General features: G+C 46.2%; 1 protein-coding gene across 1 annotated transcript in view; it reads right to left on the reverse strand.

Moving 5' to 3' along the window:
• Nucleotides 1-4,245: 4,245 nt before the first annotated feature.
• LOC309364840 (zinc finger protein RFP-like) overlaps nt 4,246-15,381 on the reverse strand; it is a 29,130-nt gene continuing 17,994 nt past the window's right edge. Inside the window, exons 4-8 of the mRNA XM_081902791.1 lie at nt 14,277-14,507; nt 13,793-13,815; nt 12,210-12,331; nt 10,836-10,868; nt 4,246-5,618 (exon numbers count right to left, since the gene is read on the reverse strand). Coding sequence (XP_081758917.1) covers nt 5,101-5,618; nt 10,836-10,868; nt 12,210-12,331; nt 13,793-13,815; nt 14,277-14,507 — 927 coding nt within the window. The 3' untranslated portion in view covers nt 4,246-5,100. The remainder of the gene's footprint in view (nt 5,619-10,835; nt 10,869-12,209; nt 12,332-13,792; nt 13,816-14,276; nt 14,508-15,381) is intronic.

Consider the following 15,381-nt stretch of genomic DNA (forward strand, 5'->3'; position numbering starts at 1 on the left):
GTTCAGGTTACTTTCTTTTACACATCTTCCATAAATCAGTCTTCTCCACACATACTTCAGGAATTTAGGATTTTAACTGGACTGTTTCCTTACAGATCCCCAAACCATCCTTTGCCTCAGAATCACTACAGTGGTACCTCAGGTTAAGTACTTAATTTGTTCCTGAGGTCTGTTCTTAACCTGAAACTGTTCTTAACCTGAAGCACCACTTTAGCTAATGGGGCCTGCCGTGCCGCCGGAGCACGATTTCTGTTCTCATCCTGAAGCAAAGTTCTTCACCCGAGGTACTATTTCTGGGTTAGCGGAGTCTGTAATCTGAAGTGTATGTAACCTGCCTGAAGCATATGTAACCCGAGGTACCACTGTACTGCCCTTTCCTGTCAGAGTATTCCCTCTGAGGACCCTTTTCCCGTGTGGGACTGTGTCTTTTCTGTTTTAACAGTGTGCTGTGATTCAGAACCTGAGAGCATATACTGTCAGTTCTTGACTCTCCTCAGCTCTACCCCATATCAGAACAAACTTTCCTGACAATCCCCCTCACAGACTGAATGAATCCCTCACACCTTTTCTCACTCCGCTCCAACTGCCTCCCATGGAACTGGCCAATCAGGAGCTGTTGCTAGGTAACAGTTTGCTGGCAGGGAAAAAAAAACCAACACTCCATGACTCAGCCTGCTCAGTAAACAAACTTTGCCATCCCAAGTTGCCACCAACTCTCCTCTCTGCCCCGGAGTGTAGCTGCAGCTGCCAGCATTGGACTGTTGCACCAGAAAGCTGCCTCCACAGCTCCCTCATGCGCTGGAGCCAGGCTCCGATGAGGGAGCCTGTTGTGGGGGTGCCTGGTCGCACCCCCTCAAAAAAAATGCACCCGGGGCCACAGACCCACAGCCTCCCCCCAAGCTACTGTGATAGGAATTTTGAGGTCTTAGTTATATGTTAAATGTTCATAAGTGTACCAACCAAGCACGTAGATAGATCAGCACAGGAAGACCAACCTGGAACCATTTTGATTCCTAAACTGAGCAAATGTTTTCTCTGCAAGGTCAAAGTGGGAAACCTCCCCATTGTCTCTTTCCTCACAAATCCTGTCTTAAGGGCACATTTAAGATATGAATAGGGTGTGAGCCTGTGACCTGGCCCAGGAACTAAGTATTTATCATTACAAAAGACTGGCCAGGCTCCCCAGGAAATCCAATCAAGTAACCTGCCAGACAGGAGATAAACAATGACAGGAGAAAAACAACATTCAAATTTCTGTTTTAGACCACCTTTTCTGTGATGTATGTATGATGTTTCTGGGGGTGGTCTTGATCTACAGGGTGGCAATTTCAAAAGTCTTTATAAGGCCTTGCGCACCATTTTTCTGGGTCCCTCCTCTCTCCTGCGTGTGAGGGGAGCACCCTGTTGCAACAGATCAATAAAGATCAAGCTTACTAGTTGCTTTGCTTCTCAATATTCTCTGGTTGGCCTCTGTTATTTTCTCCTACCGTTGGAGAACCTACAAAGGACTCTATGAGGGCTCTTGTGTCCCCCATAAGGGAAAAGGGCAATTTTTGTTTACAACACTATTCCACAGGCTCCACAAGAGAGAGAAACCTCATAAATGGAGTGTAGGAAAAAGTTTTTATTGATACTTTGTGCTCCTCAGACACGAGAGCAGGCGTCCTCAACCTTGGCCCTCCCAATGTTTTTGGCCTGCAACTCCCATGATCCCTAGCTAGCAGGACCAGTGGTCAGGGATGATGGGAATTGTAGTCTCAAAACATCAGGAGGGCCGAGGTTGAGGAAGCCTGCATTAGAGAGTCCACACAGGAGAGACCCTGCAAATGCCACAAGTGGGAAATAGTTAAATCAGGGTGCAAGCCTTTTGGAAAATCACATCAAGCTCCACACAGGTCAAAAAAAATCCCCATGAATGCTTGGAATGTAGGGAAATTTTTGGTGGTACCTCAGGACTAGAGAGCTCACACATGGGAGGAATCCTGTAAATGTTCAGAAAATCAAAAAAGTTTTGCTCAGAGTTCCCTAGTGGAAACCCAACTGAGAAGTCACTCTTTTTTTCTGCTTTTTTTCTGCTGCTTTTTCTCTGCGTTTCTGTTGTTCTTATTATATTGATTTGTTTGACCAGATTCAATTAAAAATATATAAAAGAAAAGAAGACTTTGAAGAATGTTTTTAAAGAGAGAATTCAAAGTTTAAGTGAATTACAATGTTTCAGTTCAGAGAGTTTCAATAAAGGTGGGGGCTATTGGGCTTTTCTTTGTTATTATATTATGTATTTTTGTGTTTTTATGTTATAAACTGCCCTGTGATCCTCAGATGAAGGGTGGTATAGAAATTATAAAATAAATAAAATTCACTCAGGAGACAAGCCCTTCGGCTGCCTGATTGACAGTTTGTTTTGAGGCAAAATTCAGAGTCTTGGGTGACTTGTCTTGTTCATATTGTACAGATATTATACATCTTGGCATTTGTGCTCTATGCTGTAAATCTCTCTGTAGTCTTTTGATGAAGGACAGTATATACATTTAATAATAATAATGTACTTTAAATGTATGGTACATACACAGCCACAAGTGCTCTCTTAATACGATCTTTATGGAAGTAAGGGAGAAGGGATGGTTATCATTCCATTTTGTGTTGGATTATTCCAGGCACGCTAGAAATATTCCAGTTGTTTCATGAATTTGATGAACTGGAGTCTAGTCCACAAAAAGCGTATCATTGCCTCCATAACCTGTGTCCAGGCTGTGAGTATTGTTGCACTTAGGTAGCCAAAGCAGCACTGCCTATGCACAAAAATGGTAAATTACTGAGCCTCTTAGGCTTGCTGATCTGAAAGTCTCCATCATTCATCTGGTGGCAGATAGCCATTTTTCTTCTCACGCTTTCCAACACTTAATTCTCCACGTGCCAGCAGAGGTCACCCAAGTTCCACTTGGATAGCTTTCTGTTCCCTGGTTGAAGATAACGCAGAAATGCAGCTCTGTGTAGGCAGGGGTGTTTGCAGGAAATATGTAAAATTGCAATACTCGAAGCTACCAGCATGAGTTTGACCAAACTGCAGGAGGCAGTGGAAGACAGGAGTGCCTGGCGTGCTCTGGTCCATGGAGTCAAGAAGAGTCGGACACAACTAAACAACAACAACAAGGAATTTTCTGTACACGATGATGGCAGAAAATTTTACAAACTCTGCATAACCTTTGATATTCAGTGGAGCAGGACTTTTAAAAGCAGGTTTTCCAATTCCAAAGTCCCAAACCCATCAGATATCCCCCCCCCCACATTGAATGATGGTAGACGACATCCCCATGTTGAGCAATTCCCACTTGTGGAATGCTCTCAGAAAGGCTCATTCGGCACCATCATTATATAGCTTTAGGTGCCAGGTGTTATAGGAACTCTAAGGTCTCTTTCTAAAACAGTACAGGAGAGCAATCCAGAAGCCATATTGGCTCTCCTAAAAAAACTACAGTCATACCTCATGTTACGTCTGCTTCATGTTACATTCTTTCAGGTTACATCCTGCAGTGACCCAGAAGTACCGGAAAGAGTTACTTCTGGGTTCCGCTGCTCGCGCATGCGCAGACGCGCAAAATGACGTCACATGCATGCGTAGAAGCGGTGAATCACAACCCGCGCCTCCACAGATGCACCGCTGCAGGTTGTGTTCTTTTCATGTTGCGAACGGGCCTCCGGAATGGATCCTGTTCGCAACCAGAGGTGCCACTGTAAATATTTCCTCTGCCTCCTTGATCCCCTTAGGCCAACCCCCACCTCCCTTACCACCAAAGGAATACAGTGGTACCTCCGGTTCTGAACTAAATCCGTTCTGGAGGTCCGTTTGTAACCGGAAACCGTTCTTAACCTGAGGTGCGCTTTTGCTAATGGTGTCTCCTTCTGCGAATGCGCCTCGGGTGCACAATTTCGGCTCGCATTTGGGGGCAAAGTTCGCTTCCAGGAGCACGTACTTCTGGGTTAGCAGAGCTCATTACCCGAAGCGTGCGTAACCAGAAGCGTTCGCAAACAGAGGTACCACTGTACGAGTGAATATTAAAGAGAACCCGCACAAGCGACGCTGACACAAAACCCCACACTAAGTGGGGTTGAAGCATTGCCACCCCAACTCACCATGCTCCCCTCCACCTCTTTCCCCCTTTTCTTCCCAATGTAACACTAATGTCTCAACAAATGAAACTGATCTGTAGAAAACGTAATTTGGAAAAAAAGAGACATTGCGCATACTTTTGTAAACCAACAAATCTTTAATAAAAATAAAAATGTGTTTTAAAAAATAATTAAAAAAGAACATACTGAAAACTGAATCATTCTGATCCATGCATTCCAATAGCAACCCTGACATCCTAAAACATAGCTATCCATTGAAATGTGCATTTATCCAAATATTGCAGTGCCATTTCCCAAGCCAAACCTATGCTCACAATAATATGTTTATTGGGTGAAAGTGCTCAAAAACTGGCAGCGTGAAAATGAATATTGTTGTGAAAATAACATACAAAGATGCATTATGGTAGGAGAAATATATTGGGGGGGGAAATGTGTACATTGGTCAAAACTGCATATAGGCATGTGTTTATTAGGAGAAGTTGGCACTAAAATGCTTTTGACAGTCTTCTGGATTGACCCAAGAGCCAGGCAAAATCATTGCTGTGGGTGGTGCCCAAAGCTATTCAGAGTATACCCTTTGAATACTCAAATAAACATCGCCAACTTTGTCAAAGGGGTCTGCTCAGTTGGGTAGCACCCCTTGTACAGAACTGGGCTGAAAAGGAGGTGTGGCATCGTGAATGCCACATGGGCCAGCCAATCATTCTGCAGCAACTTATGGCTCCTCAGGGCTGAAGTAACCTTGTGAGTTTAATCCTGCATTTTGGGTGGTGTGGGTGGTTGCCCTGAACAGGGCCCTGAGCTGAAGGGGGGTGCAAAATTGAGAATGCCCGCAATTGAGAAAAACCATTTGGGGTTGGCAGATTTTGAGCTTGCTTAGGGCACCGTGTTACTAAAGGTTGCCAAAGCCCGCCCACTGCCGGGGAGAAAGGTTTGTCAATGCAGTGAGTTTATGCCCATCTGTTTCCACCCTTAGGCAGAGAGTTTCAAAATGCCTTTCTTGCTCACGTAAAAGAAGGGCTGGAGGGTCTCTCCAGAGAAAGAGGCTTCTGAGAATGAGTGGAGAAGGGCTGCTGTATCAGCATCGTAAAAGGACACCCGTCCCCCTTCACAGTTCAGGGCCACTCGGATCCTCTTGGGCTCCCCACCCAGAATCGAAACAGGGTGCCCATTGCGGGTGGAGACCCTGTGCTGATCACTCCACTTCCCTATGCGCCAGAACCCTTCCTTAGGACCCGGGATGAACTCGCCTTTCCTCTTCACAGACTCTCTGGCTACCCCCACGGCCCATTCCCCCTCGCTCCCCACAGCCACTTCCCAGAAACGCCTGCCTTCCCTGAACGCCTCACGTCCCAGCACATAGTATTGGTAGTCGAATCTCTTTGGGTTGTTTTGTATGTCTTGATGCCTTTCTCCCTTCCTCACACTCTTGAGATCTGCAGACAGGATGAGCAGGGAATGGGCTGTTCCTGGATCCAAAGTTACGTTTTCTGCAGGGGGGGATCAGGGGAGGGAAGAGAAGACCAGCAACGTCAGCCGGGAGATTGGATTGTGTCTAAACATATGGCAGGGGAAAGCGCTTCCTTATTTTGTCAACAAGGCTTCAATGCCGGCCCGCCCAAGAGGCGTGGTGAGGCAGTTGCCTCAGGCCAGCAGACTCCTGGGGGCAGCTGCACTGTAGGGCTGGGCGATAAAATCAAAATATAAAACCACAAAATACATAATCAAAATAAGAACAACAACCCTAATAACCCCCTCACTCCCCGAAACCACATTTTAAAAGGGCATAAGATCATCGCAACATTTAAAGTAAGACAATTAACAAAGCCACTTGTTGGAAAGACCATGATGCCAGAAATGCCTGCAGGAATATTTATTGGCAACCAAATTGGCTGGGTGCCTTTCTGATGTGCAGTTAAGCTGCATCCTAACTGTTTACTGGTTCTTTGTTTAGGTTTCCTGTTTTCTTTTCCCAAGCAGAGATAATAATGTGTATGTGTGGTGTCAGCTCCCTAAAAAAAAGGTCAACAACTTTGGGGGGGGGGAATCTTTGCACCACGGTGCCGGATATGCTTAAGATGGCCCTGTGCACCAACCACAAGCTGCGCCTTGGTTTTTGAACATTTCAGAAGTCAAACGAACTTCCGGAATGGATAAAATTTGGCGCTTTTGTTTTTGCTATTTATTTTGCGTTGGGTTTTTTTTAAAAGGCTTTTTTTGGTTAATTTGTTCTTGTGACTGTGCGGAACACAGTTCAGCTACTGATTGATTGATTGATTGATTGTGTGACTGCAGAAATGGATTTTAAAAAGCCCCCCATCCAAACAATTACTATAATCAGTGCAGGTAATACAGTGTTTCCCAACCGGTGTTCCGCGGCACACTAGTGTGCCGCGAGACGTTGCCTGGTGTGCCGTGGGAGTCACTAAGGCTTGTGCGGGCAGACACGTCTCTGGCCGCGGGCGTGTTTTGTGTGTGCGCTCGTGGGGACGCCGGAGCCGCCTTGCTTGTGGGTCGGGAGCTCCGTCGGAAGAGCGCACTCCTCGGTGTCTCTCTCTCTCTCTCTGCCTCCGCCCCGCGGAAAGCCTCTGCCTAACTTGGGTCTCCTCGCTGGCGCTGGCCACACACACTCACTCCAAAGTAGGACACGGCGCCATCTCCCCCCCCCCCCCGTCGAACTGCAAAGGAGAGAAGAGGCTGGGCTGGGAAGCGGAGGAGCCCTCTGGATCCGCGCGAGGAGGAGGAGGAGGAGAACGCAATCTGCACGGACGCTTAGAAAACAAAACAAAAAAATATGGGGGGGGGACATGCTCGTTCTTAAGCTGGGCGGGGGAGTGTCTGTGGATCGCGGCGCCCGCCCGCAGGAATCTCTGCGCGCGGTGCATAATTCATGGGCAGAAGGTTACCTATTCCTTCCCGGGCGGCGGGAGCAGCAGAGCGAGCGAGAGAGAGAGAAGCAGGGAAGCACCTCCACCCACCCCGCGCCCTCCTTCCCCCCCGTGCGCACGCTTGGGCTCCGATCACGGGAACGGACGGGGTGGGGGGATGGACGGTGGCGCTTAGCCGCCTCGGAGCCAAAGGGGGCAGCCGCCCGCCCGCCTGCCTCCCTCCGCCGTGCGTGCGTGCGTGATGACTGCCAGCTTCCAGGGGCTGCTGTTTTGTCACTGGTGTCACTGACGCGGGAGGGGGAGAGGTGCGCCGTTTAGACGGGCAAAACGGCCAGGAAAAGGAGGTTTGCACAAGCATTACAGAAGTTGCACCCAAGGTGATTGCGGGGCGGGGTGTAGTTTGAAGGACGATCTTGCTTTCGGGGGCCCAGGAATTTCCCATCTGCTTGCTGTTGGCGGGAACGGGGGGGGGGGGCTTTTTGGAATCAGCCAGTCATTTTAAAGTGCTTCCCGACAGAGACAATTTTTGGGTCGGGAGGAAGGGGGGGCTGTGGCCCAGGTTGCGCACTGAATAAAGTATTTTATAATTTTTCATATTTCTGTTTACTTACTATTTCATAATAAAGTAATTATAAAATTCTTTCTTTGTGTTTATTTGATTCCTATTAAAGAGAGTTACTTTATATATAGTCAGTATAGGCACAGAGTTAATTTTTTAAACATTTTCTAATGGTGGTGTGCCTCGAGATTTTTTTCATGAAACAAGTGTGCCTTTGCCCAAAAAAGGTTGGGAAACACTGAGGTAATATATATATATATATATATATATATATATATGCTTTCGTAGATTTTCACGGGTACAGGAATGCAGGTTTTGGTGTCCTCGGGTGTCTTCCCGTGTAAAAGTTGGGGTGTCTAGGCGACGTTTCTACCGGAAAAAAACACACACCAACCGCTACTTACATGCACAATCACACCACCACCCTGCACAAATAAACTCCGTAGCCAAGACTCTCATCTCCAGAACCAAACGCCTGGCTGACAAAGACCACTTGACAACTGAGTTACAGAATCTCTCAAATGTGTTAATTGCCAATGGATACCAGCAAAACAGGGTTACGAAGCTAATCCAAAAAGAAACACCCCCCAAAAACCAAGACACAGAAGAAAACAATGGCATGGCCCTCCTTCCTTATATCAAGGGCACTACAGATAAAATTAGCAAAATCCTCCATAAACACAATATCAAAACAGCCTTTTGCACCAACCAAAAAATAGCCAATATCCTCAGAAACCCCAAGGATAAAATCCAGTTGGAAAACCAAGGGGTCTATGAAATACCCTGCAAAGTCTGCCCAGCCACGTACATTGGACAAACAAACAGACGAATAAATGCACGTATCGCAGAACACAAGAATGCCGTCAAAAAAGAAGAAAAAACTTCCTCTCTTTTCCAACACATGAAAGAAACAGGACACGAAATTAATTTTGCAGATTCCAAATTGCTCTTTAACATGGAACATCACCACAAGAGAATAATCATGGAAGCCATCGAGATAGAGAAACACCCTCACAACATGAACAAGCGTGACGACACATCCCGCTTGCCAGACATCTGGAAATTAGCCCTCCCCACAAAAACTGACACCAGATCCAGAGGCACACAGAACGCCATCACCAATCAACCACACCAGACCCAAACCCAGACCCTCTCCACAGATAAATTACAGACACCATCCAGTAGCCAAACCATGGTGGCACCTCCGGATGCTGCCCCCCCCTGCAATCCCTACACAGATCTGGCTGACACAGGCCACAAAACCACAGCTCGCCCCTATACACGAAGCCAAGCCAGAGCACAACTAAGTGCAGTACAGCCATCTTCTCAGAAAAACTCTTCACAAAGTTCAAGAGGTCAAGACACAAAGACTTTAGCAACTAATCCACACCTAATGACCCACCTAAGTGGTACTCAGGATATCACTCAAGAAATCACTCAAGATATCCCTCAAGTAATTAAGGAACAAAAGAAGAAAAGGCACACTAGCCTGGGAACTTCCTCTCTGCCCAGAACATTGGAGGCTATACACCACACCCCCTCAACAGTATTTATAGGAACTCAAACACTGAGATCCTGCTCTGTTCCAGTAACAAGAAGCCGAAAGCACCAGCCTGAAGATGACGAGTGAGACCTCGTCGAAACGTCGCCTAGACACCCCAACTTTTACACGGGAAGACACCCGAGGACACCAAAACCTGCATTCCTGTACCCGTGAAAATCTACGAAAGCAAATATATATCTATATATATATATATATCTACAACACTGTCTTTTTTATTTTATTGTACAGTACATTGATTATTGCTTTCATTTTATGGATCAATGGTCTTGTTAGATAGTATAATTCATGTTAAATTGCTGTATTAGCGGTTTTTTGTCTGGAACGGATGAATCCATTTTGCATTACTTTCCATGAGAAAGCGCGCCTTGGTTTTGGAACGGACCTCTGGAACGGATTAAATTTGAGAAGCAAGGTAACACTGTATCCGGTTTTCAAGGTCACGATATATCACCAGCTAAACATTGCAATATACTGATATATCACAATGTCTGAAATAAGGATGGAGCTTGAGCTGGCTTCACGGTTTTTCCCACATCGTGATTTTTGCTGGCACCCACTCTTGAGATTCACTGCCCCCTACATGAGGCAAAGGAGTGTTTGAGCTGGCAGAGTTAACAGAGGCAGCCGGAAGTGAAAGAAGCATTGGCTAGCTCTCCGGCTTTTCCTTCCCTGTGTTTTTTGCATAGCACACATACACACATCATGATTTGTGATATATTACCAGGTCAAAAATTACAAAACCGATTATCACAATATGGATTTCAAACCAGTTTTGGACAATATATTGATATATCACCCAGCCCTACCCACCTGCTCCTAAAATGTCCAGGATAAAATGTCCAGGACAAGACCAGGTTTCTGCCTCCACATCCTGCACTGCCTCCCTCATTTTATGAGATTAGGAGTTAAAGGTAAAGGTAAAGGGACCCCTGACCATTAGGTCCAGTCGTGGCCGACTCTGGGGTTGTGGCACTCATCTCGTTTTATTGGCCGAGGGAGCCGGTGTACAGCTTCCAGGTCATGTGGCCAGCATGACTAAGCCGCTTCTGGCGAACCAGAGCAGCGCACGGAAACGCCGTTTACCTTCCCGCCTATTTATCTACTTGCACTTTGATGTGCTTTCGAACTGGCAAGAGCAGGGACCGAGCAACGGGAGCTCACCCCGTCGTGGGGATTCGAACCGCCGACCTTCTGATTGGCAAGTCCTAAGCTCTGTGGTTTAACTCACAGTGCCACCCACATCCCATTAGGAGTTAGATTAGGAGGAATTAATGGAGCTCCAGCCCCAGCAGAGTTGCCGCCTTCCTTTTTTGGTTAAGAACATCCCTGACAAAATAACAAAGAAACATCTGCGAGGTCTTGAAAGGGAACATGTCTGGACTCATGGCTAAGGAGGATATAATCTTATTGTCTGTGCATGAAGAAAAAAACACAGCTGAGTGAGTCACAGGCAGAAGAGGACACACAACAGAATTTGGGTTCTTTGAGCTTAAAGCGTATGGGGGGAGATCTCTCTGATGTGGGGCAGTGGATCCACCTGCCGGATCGTTTAAGCTGTTTGCTGCCACCACCTATGTTCTGCCAGTCTTTATTGGTGAACGGACACAGATATGAGAACGTGAAATGCGTCTCCAATGACCCCCTTCTGAAGGAGACCTCTTGGAGCTCCTCGCCCCAAACAGACTTGGAAATTTACCTTTTCTCAGCTGAAGTCCTGACCGCAGAGATTCTGGAGAAGGAAAGGGGAAACAGAGACTCAGTGCCACACCACCATTCCTGGTCAGAAATCTGGTAATGATAACATGAGCCTTGGTAGCTCCATCAGTAGAGCGCGAGACTCTTAATCTCAAGGTCACGGGTTCAAGACCCATGTTGGGCAAAAAATTCCTGCTTTGCAAGGGGTTGGATTAGATGACCCTTTAGTGGAATTGCGGAAGAATTGGGATTTAGGAGCTGGAGCTGGCCTTGTGCAATTAACCTTTCATTCAATACTGACCTAAGCTGGTCCTTGGGCCTCCTTGCAGCTGGAAGGAGGGATTCTATGGGTAGTCTAATATTGTGCCCTTGTAAAGAGGGAGATGTGGCTGTTTGTTGGCTGTTTAGCTCCTCTGTGTTAACAGCTTGTCGATTGCCTGCCTTTTTGTTTGACCTTGGGTGAGGATTTGCATTTTTGTATGTGAGTCTAAAGTCCTATTTTTGCTCAATAAATCCAGACTTTCTCCTCCACCGGTGGTTTGTCGTTACTTCAAATATCCATTAAGAATTAACCCTTTTGCATTTGTCCCCTACAATTCGATGAGCTCACAACATTATAGCTAGGGGTGGCCAACATGGTGCCCTCTAGATGTTATGGACTGCAAGTCCCATCATTCCTAGGAACTGACCATGCTGGCTGGGGATGATGGGAGTTGTGGGCAAAAACATTGGCAAGCCACCATGTTGATTCTCATTGCATACATCAGGGCAGGGGCGGTGCCTGGACCTACAAACTTGGAAAAACAGGGACCCCCCACTCACAGATCTCCCCAGAAACCTCGAGGAGCTGTCAAATCTCAGCTGAACCTTCCTGATCCTGAGAAGGGGAGAAGGAGTTTCAGCTGTCCCTTTTTTGGCTGCAAATTCAGCTCCCCAGACTGAGAAGGTAGATTGAATTCCCAGGTTTTTGAGTGGGGAGTTAAGGCTTGCTGCCATTGGAGGACGGCCTTATCTTCAGCCATGCCAGGTCCCAGGGTCAATCCCTGGCCTATCCAGGGAGGGATGGAAACGCCTCTTGCCTGAACTCCTGGAGAGCATCGGTGTAGACAATATAGAGGGACCCAGAGTTGGGACGATGTGAAATCATCCCCCCATCCCACTGTTAAACAAGGCTGGATGCTGAAGCCCATAGCATCTACAAATGAGCAGGATGCAGTTGTCCAGACTATGTTTGAGCAGAGCCCTTTCTGCAATTCAATATATTTGCCTTTTCATTGCCTAATTATTCTATTTCCCAGCCTTGCTCACATTACAAATGACCTTGAGGCATTTGGGCACAATTTGTAACATGAACCTTGCAGCTCTTTTTCATTACCTGTGAATTTTTTCATGACACCCATCAGGAAGGGATTTATATCGCAGAAGTCCCAGATCCTCCACTTCAGGGCAGGAGGAAAAGCCACAGGAGGAACCGCCAAGTTCTGCTTTGCCCGAGACCTGGGGGAGAAGATCATCATCAACCCACCATCCTTCCAATGAAGAGTAGCTCTCTGTAAAGCCACGTGCCTTATGAGGAACGGTTGCAGGAGTTTGGCATGTTTAACCTGGTAAAAATGAGACTGAGAGGATATCTTCAAATATCTAAAGGGCTGTCACATGGAAGATGGAGCAAGCTTGTTTCCTCCTGCTCTGGAGGGTAAGTCAAGAAGAAGAAGAAGGAGGAGGAGGAGGAGGAGGAGGAGTTTGGATTTGATATCCCGCTTTATCACTACCCTAAGGAGTCTCAAAGGGACGCGGGTGGCGCTGTGGGTTAAACCACAGAGCCTAGGACTTGCCGATCAGAGGTCAGTGGTTCGAATTCCCGCAACGGGGTGAGCTCCCGTTGCTCGGTCCCTGCTCCTGCCAACCTAGCAGTTCAAAAGCACGTCAAAGTGCAAGTAGATAAATAGGTCCCACTCCGGTGGGAAGGTAAACGGAGTTTCTGTGCACTGCTCTGGTTTGCCAGAAGCGGCTTACTCATGCTGGCCGCATGACCCAGAAGCTGTATGCTGGCCCCCTTGGCCAATAAAGCGAGATGAGCGCCGCAACCCCAGAGTCGGTCGCGACTGGACCTAATGGTCAGAGGTCCCTTTACCTTTACCTAAGGAGTCTTAAAGTGACTAACATTCTCCTTTCCCTTCTTCTCCCACAACAAACACTCTGTGAGGTGAGTGAGGCTGAGAGACTTCAGACAAGTGTGACTGGCCCAAGGTCACCCAGCAGCTGCATGTGGAGGAGCGGGGAAGCGAACCCAGTTCAATTTTGATTGACAAACATTTTGATTGAACCCAGTTCACCAGATTACGAGTCCACCCCTCTTAACCACTACACCACACTGGCTCCCACACCACACTGGCTTCAAGTTACAAGAAAGGAGTTTCCAACTAAGGAAGAACTTTCTGACAGTAAGAGCTGTACGACAGCAGAACAGACTCCCTCAGGAGGTGGTGGACTCTCCCTCCTTGGAGATTTTTAAGCAGAGGTTGGATGGATATATATGTACTATATGAGTTAGTTGAGATTCCTGCATTGCAGGGGGGTGGACTGGATGACCCTCAGGGTCCCTCAGGGTCCCTTTCAACTCTGCAGTGTGGAATCTTAATTAGAATCCTAGCATCACAGAACAGATCAGTTCCTCCTTGCTGGTGAGGACCAGGTCCAGGATAGATGATCCCCTTGTTGCTTCTTCCACCTTCTAGAAAACGAAATTGTCAGCAAGACAATGGAGGAATTTGTGGGACCTTAATTTCTTGTCAGCATTTGAGTTCCAACAGATATGGGGGAAGTTGAAATCTCCCATGACCACTATATAGTAAGGTCACTGTTGTTTCTCTCTCCCCCTTAACATAGTCCTATAGTTTTCTACGCCTGAGTTGGGTCTGCTCCCCGGCAGTGATCCTAGGTGATCTTTGTGCTTACCTCTGTAAGAAGCTTCTGATATCCTAGAGGGAAATAAAAAGGGAGATTCAGTGAAGACATTTCCCTGTTGTAACATGGAGTGGGTCTATTTCAAACGCTCAACAGCTGAAGCAGAAATATATATGTTATATATATATATATATATATATATATATATATATATATATATATGCCAAGTGCAAAACCAAACCTTCCCCATCAAATATACACACATCTATATAATCGTAAGATAAGTGAATCAAATGGCAAAGTACAGCCATTTATGCAGGGGCAGGTTTTTGTTTTGTTTTTTAATGCATGTTTGGTTTAAAAGTGAGTTTCAGGCTAGAAAGTGTTGAAGACTAGGATAATGTGTACCAGTTCAGCCTTCCTCCCCTGATTGGCTACTTTTTTATGTGGGTGGGGGAGAGTTCTAAAATGGCATCTCCCTGTTTGTAATGTGAATTGGTACACTCGACTCTATCACTTCAGAACCAGACTTTACCTGCAGGAGTTGGCTTGCTGGCTGCTGAAACTTCTCCTGCATCACCTTGATGCGGTTTTCAAGAGAAGAGAGCTTCTCTGACAGCCTGGCCAGGTGTTCCTCGCTTTTCCTGGCAACCTCCTTCTCCACCTCTGCCATCCGGGCCAGGAGATTTTTCTCTAGTGCTTCCAGAAACTGTCGTAGCCGTCTGAACTCAGCCACCATCTTTTCCCTCTCTGTTTCTGTTCGTTTCTGCAACAAACACAGTGGTACCTCGGGTTACGGACGCTTCAGGTTACAGACGCCTCAGGTTACAGGTTACAGACTCCGCTAACCCAGAAATAGTACCTCGGGTTAAGAACTTTACCTCACTGGAATGAAGTAATGTGGTATTAGCAGAAATGATACAAAAGATTAGGTAAAAATTGATTTTTTAACTGTTGTAAGACCAGAATGTAAAATTATACTATATTAGGATAAACTATTAGGATAAAAACAAAGTTGGAAAGGATTTGCTGGAATATTTAATTGAACTAGAATACAAAAAAGGGAGGTGTGAGGAGGTCAGGGAAATAAGTTAATGAAAGATAAGACATGGAAAGAGGGAAATGTTTTTAATTGCCTTTATTTTTCTGCATTTTGTATCCTTTGTTTTTTTTCTCTCCCCCCCCCCCCATTTTTTCTTTCTCATTTTTGTAATTTTTCGAAACTTTAATAAATATTATTTTTTAAAAAAAGAACTTTACCTCAGGATGAGAACAGAAATCACGTGGTGACAGCGGGAGGCCCCATTAGCTAAAGTGGTATCTCAGGTTAAGAACGGTTTCAGGTTAGGAAAGGACTTTCAGAACGAGTTAAGTTCTTAACCCGAGGTACCACTATAAAGTGAAAAGGTGAGAACCGCGGGTGAGTCTCAGGAACCAAGAGTGAGGCTTTTCAGAGTCAAGAGATCAGTTCTGAAAGTTCCTTTGGAAAGGCACATCTGACATTCGCACCAATATTCAGAAGCAAGCTTACAAACACTTCTCACCCCATGCTATTTCATGTTCTGTGGGAAATCAGGCCATTATAAATAGTAAGGGGGTGCATTAGATAACACCCCCCTCTCTCACACACACACCACTTT

Source organism: Podarcis melisellensis (genome assembly GCF_964234715.1).
Source record: "Podarcis melisellensis genome assembly, chromosome: 2".
Classification (NCBI taxonomy): Eukaryota; Metazoa; Chordata; class Lepidosauria; order Squamata; family Lacertidae; genus Podarcis; species Podarcis melisellensis.